Source organism: Rhizopus delemar, genomic scaffold (assembly GCF_000149305.1).
Source record: "Rhizopus delemar RA 99-880 supercont3.16 genomic scaffold, whole genome shotgun sequence".
Classification (NCBI taxonomy): domain Eukaryota; kingdom Fungi; phylum Mucoromycota; class Mucoromycetes; order Mucorales; family Rhizopodaceae; genus Rhizopus; species Rhizopus delemar.
Genome location: NW_027137842.1, coordinates 484,489 through 501,544, shown reverse-complemented (window position 1 = coordinate 501,544; position 17,056 = coordinate 484,489). Strand labels below are relative to the sequence as shown.

General features: G+C 36.4%; 7 protein-coding genes across 7 annotated transcripts; 2 read left to right on the top strand and 5 right to left on the bottom strand.

Annotated features, from left to right (window-relative positions):
* Positions 1–318: 318 nt before the first annotated feature.
* On the bottom strand, positions 319–2,149 carry RO3G_15471 (uncharacterized protein; the record flags this gene model as incomplete). Its single annotated transcript, XM_067670055.1, has 7 exons — positions 319–334; positions 412–455; positions 509–893; positions 951–1,239; positions 1,424–1,714; positions 1,764–1,824; positions 1,874–2,149. The coding sequence occupies 7 exons, from the start codon at positions 2,147–2,149 to the stop codon at positions 319–321; spliced, it is 1,362 nt and encodes a 453-aa protein (XP_067526156.1).
* Positions 2,150–2,512: 363 nt separating this feature from the next.
* On the bottom strand, positions 2,513–3,937 carry RO3G_15470 (uncharacterized protein; the record flags this gene model as incomplete). Its single annotated transcript, XM_067670054.1, has 3 exons — positions 2,513–3,217; positions 3,271–3,797; positions 3,874–3,937. The coding sequence occupies 3 exons, from the start codon at positions 3,935–3,937 to the stop codon at positions 2,513–2,515; spliced, it is 1,296 nt and encodes a 431-aa protein (XP_067526155.1).
* Positions 3,938–4,378: 441 nt separating this feature from the next.
* RO3G_15469 (uncharacterized protein) lies at positions 4,379–4,660 on the top strand (the record flags this gene model as incomplete). Its single annotated transcript, XM_067670053.1, has 1 exon — positions 4,379–4,660. The coding sequence occupies one exon, from the start codon at positions 4,379–4,381 to the stop codon at positions 4,658–4,660; it is 282 nt and encodes a 93-aa protein (XP_067526154.1).
* A 2,626-nt stretch (positions 4,661–7,286) lies between these two features.
* RO3G_15468 (uncharacterized protein) lies at positions 7,287–11,008 on the top strand (the record flags this gene model as incomplete). Its single annotated transcript, XM_067670052.1, has 9 exons — positions 7,287–7,390; positions 7,446–7,510; positions 7,696–7,939; positions 7,986–8,282; positions 8,346–9,113; positions 9,165–9,865; positions 9,913–10,521; positions 10,578–10,764; positions 10,810–11,008. 9 exons carry the CDS (start codon positions 7,287–7,289, stop codon positions 11,006–11,008), a joined length of 3,174 nt encoding a protein of 1,057 aa, XP_067526153.1.
* A 121-nt stretch (positions 11,009–11,129) lies between these two features.
* RO3G_15467 (uncharacterized protein) lies at positions 11,130–11,564 on the bottom strand (the record flags this gene model as incomplete). The annotated part of the gene is made up of 1 exon (XM_067670051.1): positions 11,130–11,564. One exon carries the CDS (start codon positions 11,562–11,564, stop codon positions 11,130–11,132), a length of 435 nt encoding a protein of 144 aa, XP_067526152.1.
* Positions 11,565–11,791: 227 nt separating this feature from the next.
* RO3G_15466 (uncharacterized protein) lies at positions 11,792–13,260 on the bottom strand (the record flags this gene model as incomplete). The annotated part of the gene is made up of 6 exons (XM_067670050.1): positions 11,792–12,016; positions 12,076–12,124; positions 12,226–12,535; positions 12,582–12,701; positions 12,762–13,011; positions 13,063–13,260. The coding sequence occupies 6 exons, from the start codon at positions 13,258–13,260 to the stop codon at positions 11,792–11,794; spliced, it is 1,152 nt and encodes a 383-aa protein (XP_067526151.1).
* Positions 13,261–15,813: 2,553 nt separating this feature from the next.
* RO3G_15465 (uncharacterized protein) lies at positions 15,814–16,452 on the bottom strand (the record flags this gene model as incomplete). Its single annotated transcript, XM_067670049.1, has 1 exon — positions 15,814–16,452. The coding sequence occupies one exon, from the start codon at positions 16,450–16,452 to the stop codon at positions 15,814–15,816; it is 639 nt and encodes a 212-aa protein (XP_067526150.1).
* Between the last annotated feature and the right edge of the window lie 604 nt (positions 16,453–17,056).

Below are 17,056 nucleotides of genomic sequence, written 5' to 3'. Positions count from 1 at the left end.
GTAAAGCAGTTTTTTGTTGCTTACTTAAAAAGTTAAAAAAAAAAGGGATAAAAAAAAATACGCGATTAAAAATTCATTTTTTATTTTATATTTTATAATCACGTGAATTCTATTTGTTACTCAAAGACAAGCTCTTTGGTATAAAATAGCTTTGTATTAAATTAACCAAAGTCATGATAACCATAATATAATAAATTAAATGATAATCGAATGGAAACATACGTCCATCCTTTAATGAATAAGACCAAATAGTACCACCAAACGTTGGAGCTAAAATAAAATAAAATTTGTTGGTTCAATTTTCCTTTTATCTTTCTCTTACCAATTGCTCTCACTAAGGAAAGACATGATACACAAAATCTTGTATTAAATGGTTAGTACTATTATTATACTTAGGTTTATTTTTATTACCCATTCACAGTGCCAAGAATTTCTGGTGTAGCTGATATACTCACCTAAAATAACAAATTATTAATAAAAGGCATGTGTTTTTTATACGATATTTTACCATAATACCCAAGCTAGTAAATGCAAGACAGTTACCAAGGTATCTAAATAATAATATAAAAAGGTAGCCACACTTAAACATCAGTGCTCCTGTAGACTGATTTTGAATATGTTGAGCTATCCATTCTTTATAGGAACTTAAAGAAGGAAAAATAAAGCAGATTGGCAAAAAGAGAAATAACGAAAATTGAAAGAGACCCAAGATAGAGAAACGTTTGGTGAGAGCAGGATAGAGTAAGAACTGAAAGCCCAACTGAGTTATTCCCATCAAAGAAAGCATTTCTGCAAATTCAGTGGAAGTTAAGCCTAAGCCCCCTGCATACTTGGGCGCAGTAAAGTAAAGTGGCAAGACTTCATCAAATATCATTGCATAAAATGAAAATAGTCTAACAAATAGTAAATTAGTAAAGCAACTGGTTATGTAGTACTTTGAGTTAACTTACGAATAAACAACGACTACAAGAAGTGATGTCTTGGAGATTTGACTTATTCCAGGTGATTCATGTTGTTCGGTTGTATGGTTGGCCTTTAACAACGAAGCATATTCACCATTTGCTCTTTTTTGCAAGACGATTGGGTTAGATTCCTTCAAATAGATGTAACCAAGAATGAATCCGATGGTGGAACCTAATGCGGATACAAAACATGGTAAGAAGTAGGGATAATCCTTTAAAAACTGATTGGCACTAAATAATGAAGGGAAATGCGTTGCAGGGTGATTCAGATAGCCACCTTTATGCTTTGTTAATAAAGAAAAGTTGATTCATTATAGATTTACCTAGTGCTGGACCTAATCATGACATATTTAATACAATGAAAAAATAAAGTTTTAATTGTACTTACCAGCTAAAATAATTACAATAGAAAATAGACTCAAAGTTAAAATAAAACAAAAAAAAACCATTTATAAACTTACCAATCATTCCTGCTCCCCAGCAAAATCCAAATAAAGAAAATGCTTTGGCTTTATTGGTATGATCCGTTATTTCACTCACCATACTTCGTGCAACTCCTGCATTACCATTCATAATTCCACAAAGTGCGCGTGCTCCCACAGCCCAGGCCAGACTTTTACTAAGACCAAATAGACAAGTTGATAGAGCATTACCAATCAACCCACAAAGCAAGACAGGTCGACGACCGTATCGATCTGATATTTTACCCCACATAATCGCTGTACAAAACTGCGCAATAAAGAAAATAGAAGCTATTGACGCGTGTTATTAATATAAACAAAAACAATTATGTAAACTTACTTATCCAACCAGCAAATTTACCGATTTCTTTTTCATCCTCTGACACATGAAAGTCTTTAAGCTAATCGAGATGTGATAAGTTTATAGAATTGATTGATACTTTCTTTTACCATGAAATAAATAAAGGGAAATAAAATAGTTGAAGTCAGTGGTTCACTAAATAAGATGATTGCAATAATAAACATTTGTAGCTTGGGTAAAGGCGTGATTTGATTATCTCCCTGTTGAGCTTCTGCTTCAATTGAATCATAGCAGATGGATGAATGATGGCTTTTTCTTCTTGCTTCAATAAAAGATTCATGAGTTGAATGTCTAGAAACCATAGAGCTGTTATCAGCAATAAAACTATCTGTGTAACTTCTAGATAAAGTGTCTAATTGGTCCATTGCAATTTATAAAGAAAAGAGAATAAAGAAAAAAAAGAAAGAAATGAATGAGAAATGAAAACCAAATTTATACGAAAAAAGGGAGGTGAATGAGATGTTAAGGGAGATAGAAAGCTTAAAGTAATCTTGGTCATTTTGTATCTGCTCTGACGCATAACTGGTGAGCGAGTCACGCTACCTGGTTGTGATCTATAGCATAGGAAAAAAAAAAAAAAAAAAAAAAAAAAAAAAAAAAAAAGGGGGGGGGGGGGAGAGGAAAGAATCTATATATTAAGAAATTGATCCTTAGTCAGAATCAGTTCGAGTATATGCGTATATATTTTTATTACAAATCATTTCGATTTGGTTATGAACCCTGTGTTTTTAAAAGAGTATAGAGACTAAATAAGCTGTGATAGCAAGACCGAGAGATGCAGAACCAAAAGAAGTAGGAGCATCATTAGTAAGACTTATATTTTCTTTCTCTCTGCCTTGAGTGGAGCCACTACCATTCCCATTCTTTGTAGGAGGAGATGAACCTTTATCAAAAATGATCTTTCCGCTGTTATTACCGTCTACAGTAGGAGGAGTTTGGCCTACAGTAGGCACCATCTCTTCTTGCTGCATATTAGCAGAACAGCTCCAAGTCGTACCCTTTACAATACCCTCTCCCTTCAATTTACGCTCCAATTCATGACAGGCAAGCTTGGACGAGGTTGACTGAATACGCATTCCACCACGAACATCTTTAAGAGCAGGAAGTTTATAGTCATCAAAATTACCAGCCAAGTCACAGGTGCCATGAATCTCTGCCAAGCTAGGAAAACCTTCGATTGTTGTCAATTGAGTGTTGTTACCGATCGAAAGAGCGCCGACAATCAAGTTTAATTTCTTGAAGGAGGTTCCGGTGAGCTTGTTGTTGTTAGCCATCGTGAACGTACCTCCGATCGACTGAAGGGCATCCATGTTAAGTGAAGAAAATTCGTTTTCATGGAAAGAGAGATCAGATCGAACGGCTGTCAAAGAAGGAACTTGGATTTGGGCCAAGTTGAAAAAGATGGCCTTATTAAGAGCTGTTAGATTGGGTGCCTAAATACAACACAGTGTTAGTGGTTGATTTTGTACAAATGTGTATGTGTTACATCAAATGACATTCCATGATTATTTCCGTGAACATAGATTTCATTTGCTTCTTTAACAGAAGAGAAATCAAAAGATCTCATGTAGTTGTTGTTGTTTAAAGTAAAAGTACCGATCATCTCTGGCTTGAATCCATCAATCTTGGGTGCACGCGTGTCCTCGATCTTCATGTTGTCGACCTTGGTCAAACCAGCAGGGAATTGAATGATTTCAAGTGCAGGCAGGACAGAAAGTGTCATGCTGTTCACCTGAGTCAATTGAGGGAACTCGGCTTTGCTCAAGATCGTTTGATTTTCAATCTTGATTTGACCATCCACCAATTTGAGATTAGGAGCACTGAAACCACCAAGCTCTGGGTTTCCGGACAGAATCAAATCTCCCTTTAATGTTTCAACACCTTCCATGCGAAGCATTTGTGCGGCTCCCATTTTTTCGATGGTGATTGAGCCTTCAAATGCTTTGCAGTGTTTAATTGAATCTAAATCGATCTGGTTCAATACTTTAACACTCTTGCTACAGCTAGGATCCACTGGAAAAAAAAAACGAATGAGATTTCTTGTTTGATTTTTACTTTAAAAGTTCTGATTTCTTTTATATAAATATACCGGCAGCTAAAGTAGATGCACATAGAGTAGCAAGAACAATTGCACTTAAAGAAAAATGTGTCATTTAAGATAGAAAAAGTTAATGTTTAAAGAAGAGCAAGAGAACAAAATGATGGAGATTTATATTTTATTTTTTCCTTGATATTCTCTTGTTGTTTTTGAAATTATAAAGTCAAAGAATGTTAACTGACACATCATAGGCTGAAGCTCTTTTTCTCCTCTGCCTTTTGGCTCAAATTCAAACCTGGCACAAGTTATCTCACGGTTTCAAAAAAATAAAAAATAAAAAAAAAAAATTAAAGAGAGAGAGATTTATAAATCTCCTGCCAATGAGTGATTGAATAGAAGCAATGAAGAATTAATTTACCGATAGGATATTCGATAATAGTAACATATGACTCTCTCTCTCTCGCTTTCTCCCTCCTTCTTTTTCTTTATCAAGAAAATACTAATAATAAATTACAAATTATTTTATTTTCTTATCTTTCTTTCTTTTTCCACTAAAATGGCTTTAAATAACTCCAAAAATCAGACCATCTTTTTAGACTTGACATGTAACAGACTAATTCAGCAAGAAGGACAGAAAAAGGAGAAATCATCTTCAACTCATGACGATGCAGAGAATATGCTCTATTCATTTGTTGATAATTCACCAAGTGTAGCTGATTTATTGTGGTCAAAGAAACAACTGGGGCAAGGTGAATTTTTAACATTAGCTCCAGAGACAGAAGAGGATATGCTTGATCAGAATACGATTTATCCTTCAACTCATGAAATACATTTATAAAAAAAGTTTATTTCTTTTTCTTGTAGCTCAAATAAACTGTGTTTGAAACAATCACTTTTAATTCCTTTTTTTTATGAGTTCTTGCCTTTAAATTTTGATTTTTATCTATAAAAAATTAATGACCACTTTGAGCGAATGATGTCTAATATTGCATCGTTTTCGCCCGGGGCAGATCAATAAAAAGCTCAATAGAAGCTAAAAACCCCTTTGGGGATCAAGGGTAAAAAAGATATAGGAGGAAGAGCGAAGAAAACAAGTGAATGTTACTAGTTAGGGGAAGAGGGTAGCCAATCGAGGAATCTTTGCCCTGGTTGGAATGGCGGTGACGGCTGGTCTTTATCATGGAACAGGTAGTCAAGTTCACAGATGACCGGCCATCGAATAAACCATGGAGAGGCGGAGTGAGATGAACATGGTATTCTATTTGATAAGTTGTTGAGAAGGAACGATAGAGGACCTTGGACTGTTTCTGGTATTTGTAAGCGATGGTGCATATCGAGACATATTATTGCATGTTGTTTTGTGAGCAGGAAAGGATAGCACAGTACCTCCACTCTTAATTGATCACTTTACCTAAAAAATTGGTCAGATATTTGAATCTAATTGGTCATATTTTCGGACTCAATTGGTCAAATCTTTAAAGCCTGTTTGGTCAGCTTGTTGAAATAAATTGGTCGGCTCTTGGTCACTTTCTGGAATCAAGTTAGTCAGGGTCAAAACTGCATTGTACTTCTTCAAAGCGGTAAAGACAAATGACTTTATTAGATTGGCTGTTTGTTTTTTGCAGTCTTTAAATCTTTTAATGGAATGTCGAATGAGGCTCTGAAGGTGCTCCAGGGGAGCAGCTTCACAACCCTCAATAATTCTTGTTGTCAAAGCCTCAGTATCTTTTAAGGCATGATTTAAGAACAGCACGATCTCATGAAACATCAAGGCAAGATTTAATTATAAGAAGATACGCCAGTTGGGGTGTATCGACTTGACGACGCAGAGTATCGATAATCTTCCTACAAGTGTTCCATGCCGTGCCAATTTTGTCATTATTACTCTTTCTTTTCAAACCTCGAACAATCTATTGATGCACTACAAAGTTTGAAGATCTGCTACAAGGAGGATCCCATGGAGCCAATGGTGATCTCCATTTACAAAATAAATGCCTACCCTTTCATATACAAAAGATATTTAGTTAAGCAAGAAGAATCACATATTGAAAACAGCACAAGAGTGAATAAGAGTCAAATGGATTTAAGTACATAGTAAAGGCTATACCTTTTCTACTCTATAATTTAGCAACATCTAATATATTTTTATAGTCTAAAACACAAGTAGTCAATTTTCTTAATATCGTATTCTTGCCCGCTAACCCATTCAACTAAGAGGCATATAGCTGCAAACAAGTAGAAACCAAGAAAATATTGTCTTTCATACAGAAATATTCATGTCTTTTTAACAAACAAAGTGTCAGCAGCCTTGGAAAGTGGTTGAAGTCAGCAAGAGTAAACCTAACAGACTGTCCGATCAAAAGAATACAACGCAGTACAGGAGAAAAAAGTAGATCCTCTGTCCTTCCTTGGTCCCTTAGATAGCCTACTATCTGTACCACCCTCCATGAGCTCGACTACTTATGCCATGACAAGGTTCCGCCTTCACCGCTACTCTATATTGGGCAAAGATTCTTCGGATGGCTTCCCAATGTCTCCCATTAGTGTTTCTTACACTTGTCACCGTTTCTTTCTCCCAAACATTTTTACCCTTGATCCCATAAGGTGGTTTTAGCTTCCACTCATTTTATTTTGATCTGATCAGGGCGAAAATGATGCAATATTAGACATCATTCGCTCAAAGTGGTCATTAATTTTTTATAAATAAAAATCAAAATTTAAACGTACTATCCTTTCCTCTTTTTTTTTATTAGTGTAACAAAAGCTAAAAAAGAACACTCTCTGCTCTCTTTATGTTTTGTCATTTTTGAAAGCATGTAAAATCATGTGTAACGCTCGTTCTATCTCAATATCTAAAGTATGCTTAATTTGCCAAAAGCATCAAGATTTGTAGATTGGCTATGCCCTTTGTTTCACCAAACATAATTCTCAAGGTACAATGGTAGATTTTTCTATCAAGGATGTCAGAGGTTTATAGTTAAAGAAGCACACGCTGACGGTATAAAAAGTACAGACACAAATACAGCAGTAAAATGAGATGAGGAATAGTGAAGAACTGAACTTTCTGAATATGTAAAGGAAGATATGGAAGAGAAGGTTGAAAGCAACTACAGATTTTATTCAGTTTATTACAATGTACAGTTATCCAATCTAATACTCTCATATATTAAAGGGATTCATCCATTGGCTAGTTTTCGGTTACTTACAGAGCCGGACGATTGTAGAAGCAATACAAGAATTTAGAAGGACATCAACAAATAGCATTTAATACCTGCTTTACTGCATCTGTATCTATTTACTTGCTGGACCTTACTAAAGCAGTATATGTGCTTAAAAGACAATGATATGGCACTCAAAAAAAAAAAAAAAAAAAAAAAGACTGGATAGGAACACCTAAATATTGTATGAACAAAGTTGATTTTGGAGGAACTTTAATTTTTTTTTTGTTTTTTTTCCCTTTAAATATGAGTTATCATAAATATGTCGTTACAGCACAAAAACCAACAGCTACACAATTCTCTGTTAAAGGATCCTTTACTTCTTCAGAAGAAATAAATTTGATTTTAGGGTAAAATGAACAAGATCTCTTACAATTCAGTGAAAGATAAATCTTTTAAGGATAGAAAAGGAACCCGTATTGAAGTTTATACATTAACACCAGATGGATTAAAACCTACAATAGAATTCAGTATATATGGAACAATCATTTCTTTAGAATTATTTAAGCCAAAAGTATGTGCTGATCATCTGATTGTATTCATATTGACGCGTGCTCCTTTTAGAATCAGCATAAAGCCTCACTTGTATTGATTACTGCACGGCACAAATATTGTATATTATCCTATGATGCCTTACAACAACAAATCGTCACAGAGGGATCAGGCGAATTCACCTTTCCTGGTCAACCACGTAACGAAACAACCAATGTCATCACCGCGTTAGATCCTTCTTGGCGATACTTGGCAGCCACTCTCTATGAATCGACTGTTACTTTATTAATACCAGAAGCAAGCCAACATCCTACTGTACCCATTCAACGCAAAGTATCCCTTAGACATAAAGAGGGCAAAAGACGCCCTCAAGAATACAACCATCCTCAAGATCATATCAACATCAGGTAAAACGATATTAAAACCAAGTATGTTACTGATCCTTTGAGGCAGCCTTCCTGATAAGAAGGTCATTTCTTTGGCCTTTTTACAAGACACACTGGATCCAACACTTTTGATTCTTTATGAAGACGCGCTTGAACAACGATTACTTCAAATGTTTACTATTAAAGACAGGCAACTTGTACCAGGAGACATCATATTGGATCATTTTGAATCGGATGCAAGCTTATTGATAGCCATGCCACCCGCTGTAGGAGGGGTGCTTTTGGTTGCTAGTAAATTCATACGTTATTTAAAACCCAACCAACCACCTATTGCTATTGGCATCCGATCTTCTACTATTAACAGGTAAAAAAAAGAAAGAGAGAGAGACATGATCGGGACCATGTACTGAAGCGTACTTGTTTAAAGTCATTGTATTATGAATGAAGAAGGATCACGCGTTTTATTGGGCGACGCAGAAGGTTTGCTTTATTTATTAGCTTTAAACACCACCAACCAATGCGTCGAATCACTTTCTTTTATTTACCTTGGATCCATTTCGATTCCTTCTTGTCTTGCTTACCTGGATAACGACATTGTCTTTGTTGGTTCCAACCTGGCCGATTCACAGCTGGTCTATATTCAACGCACGACAGGAGAGAGTGAGGATATCCTTCAGATCATCGAGACTTTTGCCAATCTGGGCCCCATCACGGACTTTTGCGTGGCAGATAAGGGAGGGCAGACACAGGTGATTACATGCTCGGGCGCAGGTAAAGAGGGATCCCTGAGGATCATTCGAAACGGTGTTGGCCTAAATGAGCTGGCAATGATCCCCATCAGTGGTGTAAAAGGAATCTGGGCTTTGGGAGAATACGATTTGCTGCTCATGTCCTTTGTTCATCAGACAAGGCTCTTGCAGTTACAAAAAGATCATACCATCGTTCAACTCGACACTTTTTCGGCTATTGACTTGAATGCGAGAACGTTGGTTGCAGGATGTGTAGTGGATGGCATGATCATTCAGGTCACAGATCACAGTGTTCGATTGATGGATACAATGTCCTTGTTGGATGTTTGGTCATCGGATGAACTGATTACGGTAGCCAGTGTCAACCCAACTCAGTGCGTTATTTCACTTGGGTTTGGAAAATTGGTGGCTCTTCAAGTGTTGAATCGTAAACTGAATGTGATTGGGTACGTACAAAGAAAGAGGGGAAAAAAAAGTGTGTTGTTAATCAAATCTAGTGAAACACGATTGTCTTTTGAAATCTCATGTATTGATATTCATCCTATTGGCTCTCGTACCGAATCAGCCTTTGTTGCCTTGGGCACATGGAACAGCAATACCAATGTCTGTTTACTGTCACTCTCCGACCTTCAACCCATCGCACAAAAGAGCTTGGGAGGCACTGTCGTTCCTCGATCGATCTTGATCTCTCAATTCGAAAACACGGTTTATCTCCTTGTCGCGCTGGGTGACGGACAGTTTTATAATTTTAAGCTAGACAGCATCAGCGGCCAACTGTCCGACAAGAAACGCACCTTTCTGGGCAAATTACCAATCCACCTGTCTAATTTCAGCTTGAATGGTGTCACACATGTATTTGCCGCATCAGACAAGCCTAGCGTGGTTCACAGTCGTAATCAAAAGCTGGTTTATTCCAATGTGAATCTAAAAGAGGTGCGCTGCGCGACTTCCTTTGGATGCCATGCGTTTCCTGATGCGGTGGCTCTGATCACCAAGGAAGGTTTGATCATTGGACAGATGGAGGAGATTCAAAAGTTGCATATAACAAAGATACCCACGATTGATACGCCCAGGAGGATTGTGTACCAGGAGAGCACGAAATCGTTTGGTATCATTACCGAAAGAATGATATCCGATCGCTATCGTCCTTCGACTGTGACTGGAGGATTCGAAGTGTTGGACGATCAATCTTTTACGGGTGAGTGGAAGAGAAGGCAAGCTGTGTGAGTTGCTAACGATAGATAGTGCTGGATCGTATCTACTTTAAGGAATTTGAGAGGCCACTGTCAGTGACAAGTGTTTTGTTTGAAGATGATCCCAATGAATACTACATTGTTGCCTCTGGCAAGGAGAACGATGGTCTCGGTCGAATCCTCGTCCTTCAACTGGCATCCGACCGTAAACTACGTCTGATCAGCCAATTGAAAACTGGAGGCATGATTGACTGCGTTCGTCCGATAGAAGGAAAGCTGTTGGCGAGTATCCAGGGCACCTTATACCTCTATCGATGGCAATCACAGCGGTTGGTAAAGGTGAGTTCAAGGCGACTGCCATCTGTGACAAGGTGCATGACGACACATGAGAATTTTATCATGACGGGTGATTTGGCTTATTCGGTCGTCATGTTTCAATACGATCGGCAATCGGATCAACTGTTGGAGGTTGCTGCTCATGAAAAGACCAAGGAAGTGCTGGCTATGAAGGCCATTGATAGTAATTTGGTGATTGGAGCAGAGCGAGAAGGACACTTGTTTGTCTTGGAACACTGCCAAGATGAGGTTTCGGCAGATGAACCACTATTGGATGTAATCAGTACGTGGCATTTAGGCGATGTCGTAAGTCGATTTAGATTTGGTAAATTATTGGCGGTTGAGGTACATGGCATGTTTTCTGATTGTTTTGTGCCCTAGGCTCACTGGGAATGAATAATGTCGATCCTGACAGTAGTCCGATAGCACCTTCCTTGATCTTTGCAACAGCAAGTGGAGCTATTGGTGTCATAGCTGATTTAAGTCCGGAAAGATACAAATTATTATATCAAATGCAGTGTAATATGTGTAGAGTTGTGAAAGGCATAGGTGAATTAAGTCATACAGAGTAAGTCAACTTGTCGAATAATTTCTTATTCTAATCACTATGTAGTTGGAGAAACGTGAATATTATGTATCGTAAAGAGGAAGCAATGAATTTTATTGACGGTGACTTGATTGAGAGCTTTTTGGATTTGTCTTCACAACAAATGCAAAATGTAGTGGATGGTCTTCACGGTGGACGTAAATTAGATTTGACGGTAGAAGATCTTTGTAAAGTGGTTGAAGAATTAATGAGCATTCATTCTTGAACCATTCGTGTCATTTCATCTTTTGTAAATATTTTTTTTTTTTTTTGAAATAAATTATAGAAAAAGAAAGAAAGAAAAAATACTCTTTATTGACGTGTCAAGTGGATAATGATCTATTTTATCAATAATGATTCCTTGTGCGTGTATAATTTGGTTTGTTGCTGTTATCCGTAAACTGTTGAAAAGCATAGATCAAGCCATAAGCAATAAAGATGAAAAGACTGAACCGGACGAACCCATAGACCAATCCACGTACCCATCGAAAGGTAGCCATCATGAGACTGTAGACTGTATAGAGCATAAAGAGCATCAAGAGGATCGCCACAAAGTTATATTCAATCAACGGAAGCTGTGTGAAGAACGAGTATAAGTTTCGAACAGCCGCAGGTGAATGAGTCAAGAAGAATCCTACGGTGGATGTCGTGACAGAGACAACTTGATCTAATTCGGGTAATGTCACATTGACTTTATCCAACTGATTGTGACAAAACACATAGGCTCCTGATATCAGCTGAAGAGCTTCTACAGTTACGTTCCAGGAGTTAAAACCTTCCATGTTTCTCTCTTTTTTTTTTTGTTTTATTAAAAAAAAAAAAAGGTTGTCAAATTTTTAGGGTGAGTTAGTCAACTGAGGTGGTTGCCTCTTTTTGGACCGGAGTTTGATTTAAAGAAAAATGCATAAATATTATAGGAGGAGAGGGAAAGAAGAGAAAGGTGATGGGAGTGATGTCATGCAAGGATGTGATGCTTTGGATTGAATGACTATATTTATTGATAATAAAGCTAAACTTGTAAATTTTCCAACTTTTCTTGCAGTTCATTCTGTTGTTGAGACAAAGTACGTGAATGACGTTTAAACTTGGATACGGCCTTTATCACGACATATAAACTAGCGATGCTTCTGATGGCATTATTCATGTCTTCTTCGGTAATTTCAGATACGATAGCACAGTTATCTTCTTCGGAAATCATGGTTTCTGTACCATTGTTGGTGACCCAAGGATGATTCTATATAAAAAAACAAAATTGAACAAGGACAAATGAAAACGGGTGGTCTATTTCCTTACACGAAGTTCTTGCATCGTAATACGCGTTTCAGGGTTTCTATCTAATATTCTTTGAAATAAATCTAGCAAGGTATTGTCTATGTTGTCTCCATATTCAATACTATCAAAAGAAGTTTGAATAATTTGATTTGAATCCACCTCTTTACTTACGGTGCTTCTTTGATTTGGTCATATAATTCTAATAGATTACTGCTCATAAAAGGAGTTTTACCATAGATCAGACAATAAAGCGTGACACCCATCGACCAAATGTCTGTTGCTCTACCAGAGAATTCACCTCGTTTAGCAACACACAATTCAGGTGCCATAAAAGCCGGACTACCAGCCGATTTCTTTAGCTTGTCATTTCCTTTCACAAACATTTCTGATACACCAAAATCAACAATTTTTAACACGTCATCCTTTGAGATGAGTAAATTATCAGGTTTGATATCACGATGAACGATATCATTCGCGTGCACTGTTGTTGATGAATTAATTCAGGTCGAGGCTATTGTGACACTTACAGTATTCAATACCAAGCATCATTTCTTTAAAGTATCTTCTTGCTTCAGTCTCTGAATAAGGAGTTGCTACTTGATCTGCTTCGATATTCATCAAGACTCCTTTATGCATCATTTCGAATACTAGCGACATCTGTCAGTCTTTTACTTTTCGATCCTTATTCATGATTAGAATACCCTAACCCATATAAAGTGAATCACCAGAGGGATCATCCAAGACCTCATACAATCGAACCACATGTGGATGGTCTAATTTCTTTAGAATAGCAATCTCACCACGAACTAATTCAAGTGGGTTGTCATTTCCTGCTGCTGCTGCTGCTCTTGGTCTACCGACACCTAAGCCCATCATGCGACCTCTTGGTCCTGAACGACGAAATAGGTTCATTTGTTCCTTTTTTCTTAATCTTGATTTACTAAATTCTTTAATTGCCTGTTTTAAAACTGTTAAAAAAAAAGAAAAAAACTCTATTTTTGTCTTTACATATTCCACATCTGTATTTTCATCAATACCGAGATGAACTGTACCAAACGCGCCTCTTCCAATTTCTTTTTTCAAAAGGTAATTATTGATTTTACGTAAACCTTCTTTTGTTTCAGAGGTAGTTGCACCCAAAGTTTCCACGACAGAATGTGGGCGACTTCTTCTTTTAGAACTACTTGGTGATGGAGTATTGGACATAAAGAAAAGAGAGAGAGAGAAAGAAAGGGATTGAGCCACTTTTTATCAAGTCATAAATTATGTTTGTGTTACATTATCAAGCCACCTTTTGATACTAAAAAAAAAAAAACATGCCAAGAATAAACTGTTCAGTCATAACGTCACAGTAAAGAAGGAAAATAGGATAAAAGGATAAAAAGATGAATGAGTGAGAAAAAGAATGAATGAAAGTGATGTATAAAACAAGACCCAATAGAATCCACGATTGGCTCTCTCTCTCTCTCTCTTCTTTCTCTTCTCTCCCTTTCTCTACTGACAGAATCGTGGCTCTATTTACCTTTTATGTCACTAGAGTAGTTTGAGTGGCGCTTTGATGCAATCATGGATGAAAAATTGCATAGGGTTTTATAAATTGATAGTGTAACCTCCTTTGACGCGATGGATACCAAGAAAGTCAGTTGTGAGCACAGTAGACTGCACAATTAAGAAATAGAAAGCATGTTGAAAGAACATGAATCATCTACGACCAATAGGTGCTCACAGGCACTAGAATATAACTCGTGTTGAACATTATCCATCTTCATTTTACTCTTTAAGCATTTCTTGTGATTTTTGATAGTCAAGTAGAAAAAGAAAGTGTATACACTTTTGGATTGTTTATTGGATGAAAAGAAGTCTGCTTGTTTCTATCGTGATTAGAGTGAAAGGAGGTTGCTGTTGATGATAAAGAAGGGTTGTTTTTATCTATTCAATTCTCACTGCTGCCACCTACTATTTTAAACCTAAAGTACTGAAATGCATGGAATTCATGCAGTGACGATCCAGTGGATTCCACTGTTTCTGTGACTTTTAAAAGTCACTCGCATTTTAATTGAATAATGAAAGCAAAGGGATGGATTGATGTTGAAATTCAAGAGATTATTTTAAATTTAAATAATAAAAGAGGTGAGAACAAGACGTTTGAATTCTATTTTATGAATTCAGCAAAAAAAAAAAAAAAAAAAAAATCTTTTTTATCCATTCCCTTTCAAAACGCATCCTTTCTTTCTTTTTTTTACAGTCAAGTTTTTTAAAGTTCAATTACACAAATAAATCGCGTGTGTCTAAAATGATTTTTCTTTTTAAAGGCATTAATTTTAACCACAAAAAAGGAAAGGATTGATTTTTGATAGATTAAAATGATGATAAGAGATATTCTTTTTTTTATTGTGGCATGATTTAATATATCAACAGTACCGGTGACTTTCTCTCTCTCTCTCTCTCTTTTTCATCCAAAGCATCTTTTCCTTTCTCTCTCTCTCTTTTTTTTTCTTTATTCACTGTGGGGAAAGTAGGATTGATGTTCCGCTTCTATCCTCTTCAAAGGGAATGCTGCATGTCGTAAATCATTGGCTAAAGAAAGACGCTATCATTGTCCCACATCTTTAATCTCCATTTTAAAAACAAAAAAAGAGGGGTGATTTTAAATAATGTAACGTACAGTGATGGATTGACACTAATATAAAAAAAAACGACTCATGTTTTATAAATGAATCGTCATGATTTTTTTTTTGAGGGAAAAATAAAAAATTGTTGTGTGTAGATCAAGTCAATCTTTTGCTTATTATCAATTTGGATCGGAAAAGTACGGAAAAAGAGAGTGAATTGAAGTCGATTTCTTTCCCCGGTTTTAATCGATGTTTTCACTCTACAGCATGAATATCGATCTTCATTCAGACCAAACCATCACTTTCTTTATTGTTTGTTATCATCATTCTAAAAAAGGATTGTTATTTTCAGGGTTCGCATCAGTGGAATGTACGACAGATATGCAAAGATATTGACCCTACATTATCATTCATGGTTTCTTGTGACTCAAAGACCCCCTTTCTTATCTTATTCCCTCCCCCCACCGTTGTCTTTCTTTTTTTGGGAAAGATAACAATGAAAGAGTTGTTTTCATGACATGTCCTTTTTTTTTTCTAATAAAACTCAATTACAAAATCAGATAATTGTTAATACGGGGAATGAGTTCCGACTTATCCGATTGAGTTCTATATAAAAAGATGACTAAATATGGACGATGAGCAAAGAAACATGTGTTTTAATACAGATTCAGGGAAAGGCCAATGAAATTCTGTTAAATTTACATCATGGAACGGAGATATTATGTTGATTAAGAAGAATATGGATAATCATATAAGCACATCACCTTATTTTATACAACACTGTTTCACCCAAAATGAGGGATCAAAAAAAAAAAAAACTTTAATAGGGACCATGTGGGGGACCAACAAGAGAGAAAGAAAAAAAAAAAGCCCTTGATAGATTATCCAATGAAAAAGTTCTTTTTTTTTTTCTAGACCCTTGAGAATGAACCAATGAAATAAGTTTATCGGGAAAAAGTGGGAAAAGAGAATCCATTGTGGTTGAAAGACGGAAAAGGATTGCTTATTTAATCATTTTGGTTTATTCTAAAAATATGTACACATACAAAAAAGCAATAGAAAAAAAGAGGGGGGGAATCTATACAATAAAGGGAGTAAGGAAAGGGGTGGGGGTTGTTCTACAAAGAATGCAAGATGAATCATTTTTTTAAAAAGGAAGAATAGAATGAATGGATGGTAATGTGGTAGCTGATGGCATTGAAATAGGGGGTAAAACGCGAGCTTGTGGAGGTCGATCCAAAAGGTCCAAGAGACTTGAACTATCGGAAGATGTATGCATAGGACGTATTTCCATCGCACATTCTAAAGGTGCTAATTTAATAGACGTCATCTTGGGTGATCCAAGAGGTGTAAGGAGAGTGGTGGGAGAGAGTGTGGGAGATTGATTGGGAGTGATGATGTCTTCATTATCTTGTGAGAAATGTGAACTGGCAGAAAGAGCAGGTGAAGGTGGCATGGAACGAATGATGGGTTGATGTTGAATGATGATCTTGGCATCCTTTGTATTCTTGCGTACCCTTCTCTTGTTTGGACAGGTATGAATACGAACATGACGAGTGAGTTCATCCGAACGAGAGAATCGTTTGATACAACCAGGAAAGGTACAAGGATGAGGCTTCTCTCCAGTGTGAGTACGGATATGACGGGTTTGATGTTCGAGTCGATAGAATGATTTAGGACAAATAGGACACTTGTAAGGTCTTGGAATATTAGCCTTATCCACAGGTGCAATAGCTTTCTTTGGTGTACTGCTTAATTGAATTGAACTATAAAATGGTGTAGACATGATGAAGAACGAATAAAAAAAAAAATGAAAAAAAGGGGAGGGGGGATTTATATATTTTCAAAATCAGGAAGTGGGGTTATGATCAGTTGAGATAGGGGGGGATAAACTCATTTGGGGGGTATGGTTTATAAGGTGAGACATTGAACTCCACATCCGAAAAAGATATAGACGATAACCGAAAAAGGAAATTGAATTTCACATTTCACACGCAATTCAATCTTGTGTGGAAAAAAAAAAGGGAATAGAAAAAATAATGTGTGAAAAGATTATATAAGCAGTTCAATCATCAATAAAAAGAAAAAAAGATAAAATTTATTTTATCAAAAAAAGATAGACTTGATAATAAAAAAAAAAGAAAGATAGGGAGATTATGAAATAATCATAAAAAAAATTTTTTTTTTTTTTTTCGCTTATCTGCTCCCATATCACTTGCACTTTGTCTCCTTAGGCATTCGTGTGGGGTAATATAATTTCTAATTCCAGATCGTCGGCTTATAACTTTTTGATAAATTCCGCTTTTTTTTTTTTTTATTTTTTTGCATGTGCCTCTCACTCACTCTCTCTCTCACTCTCCAACTCCCCTTTCAAATCCTTTACTTTTCTA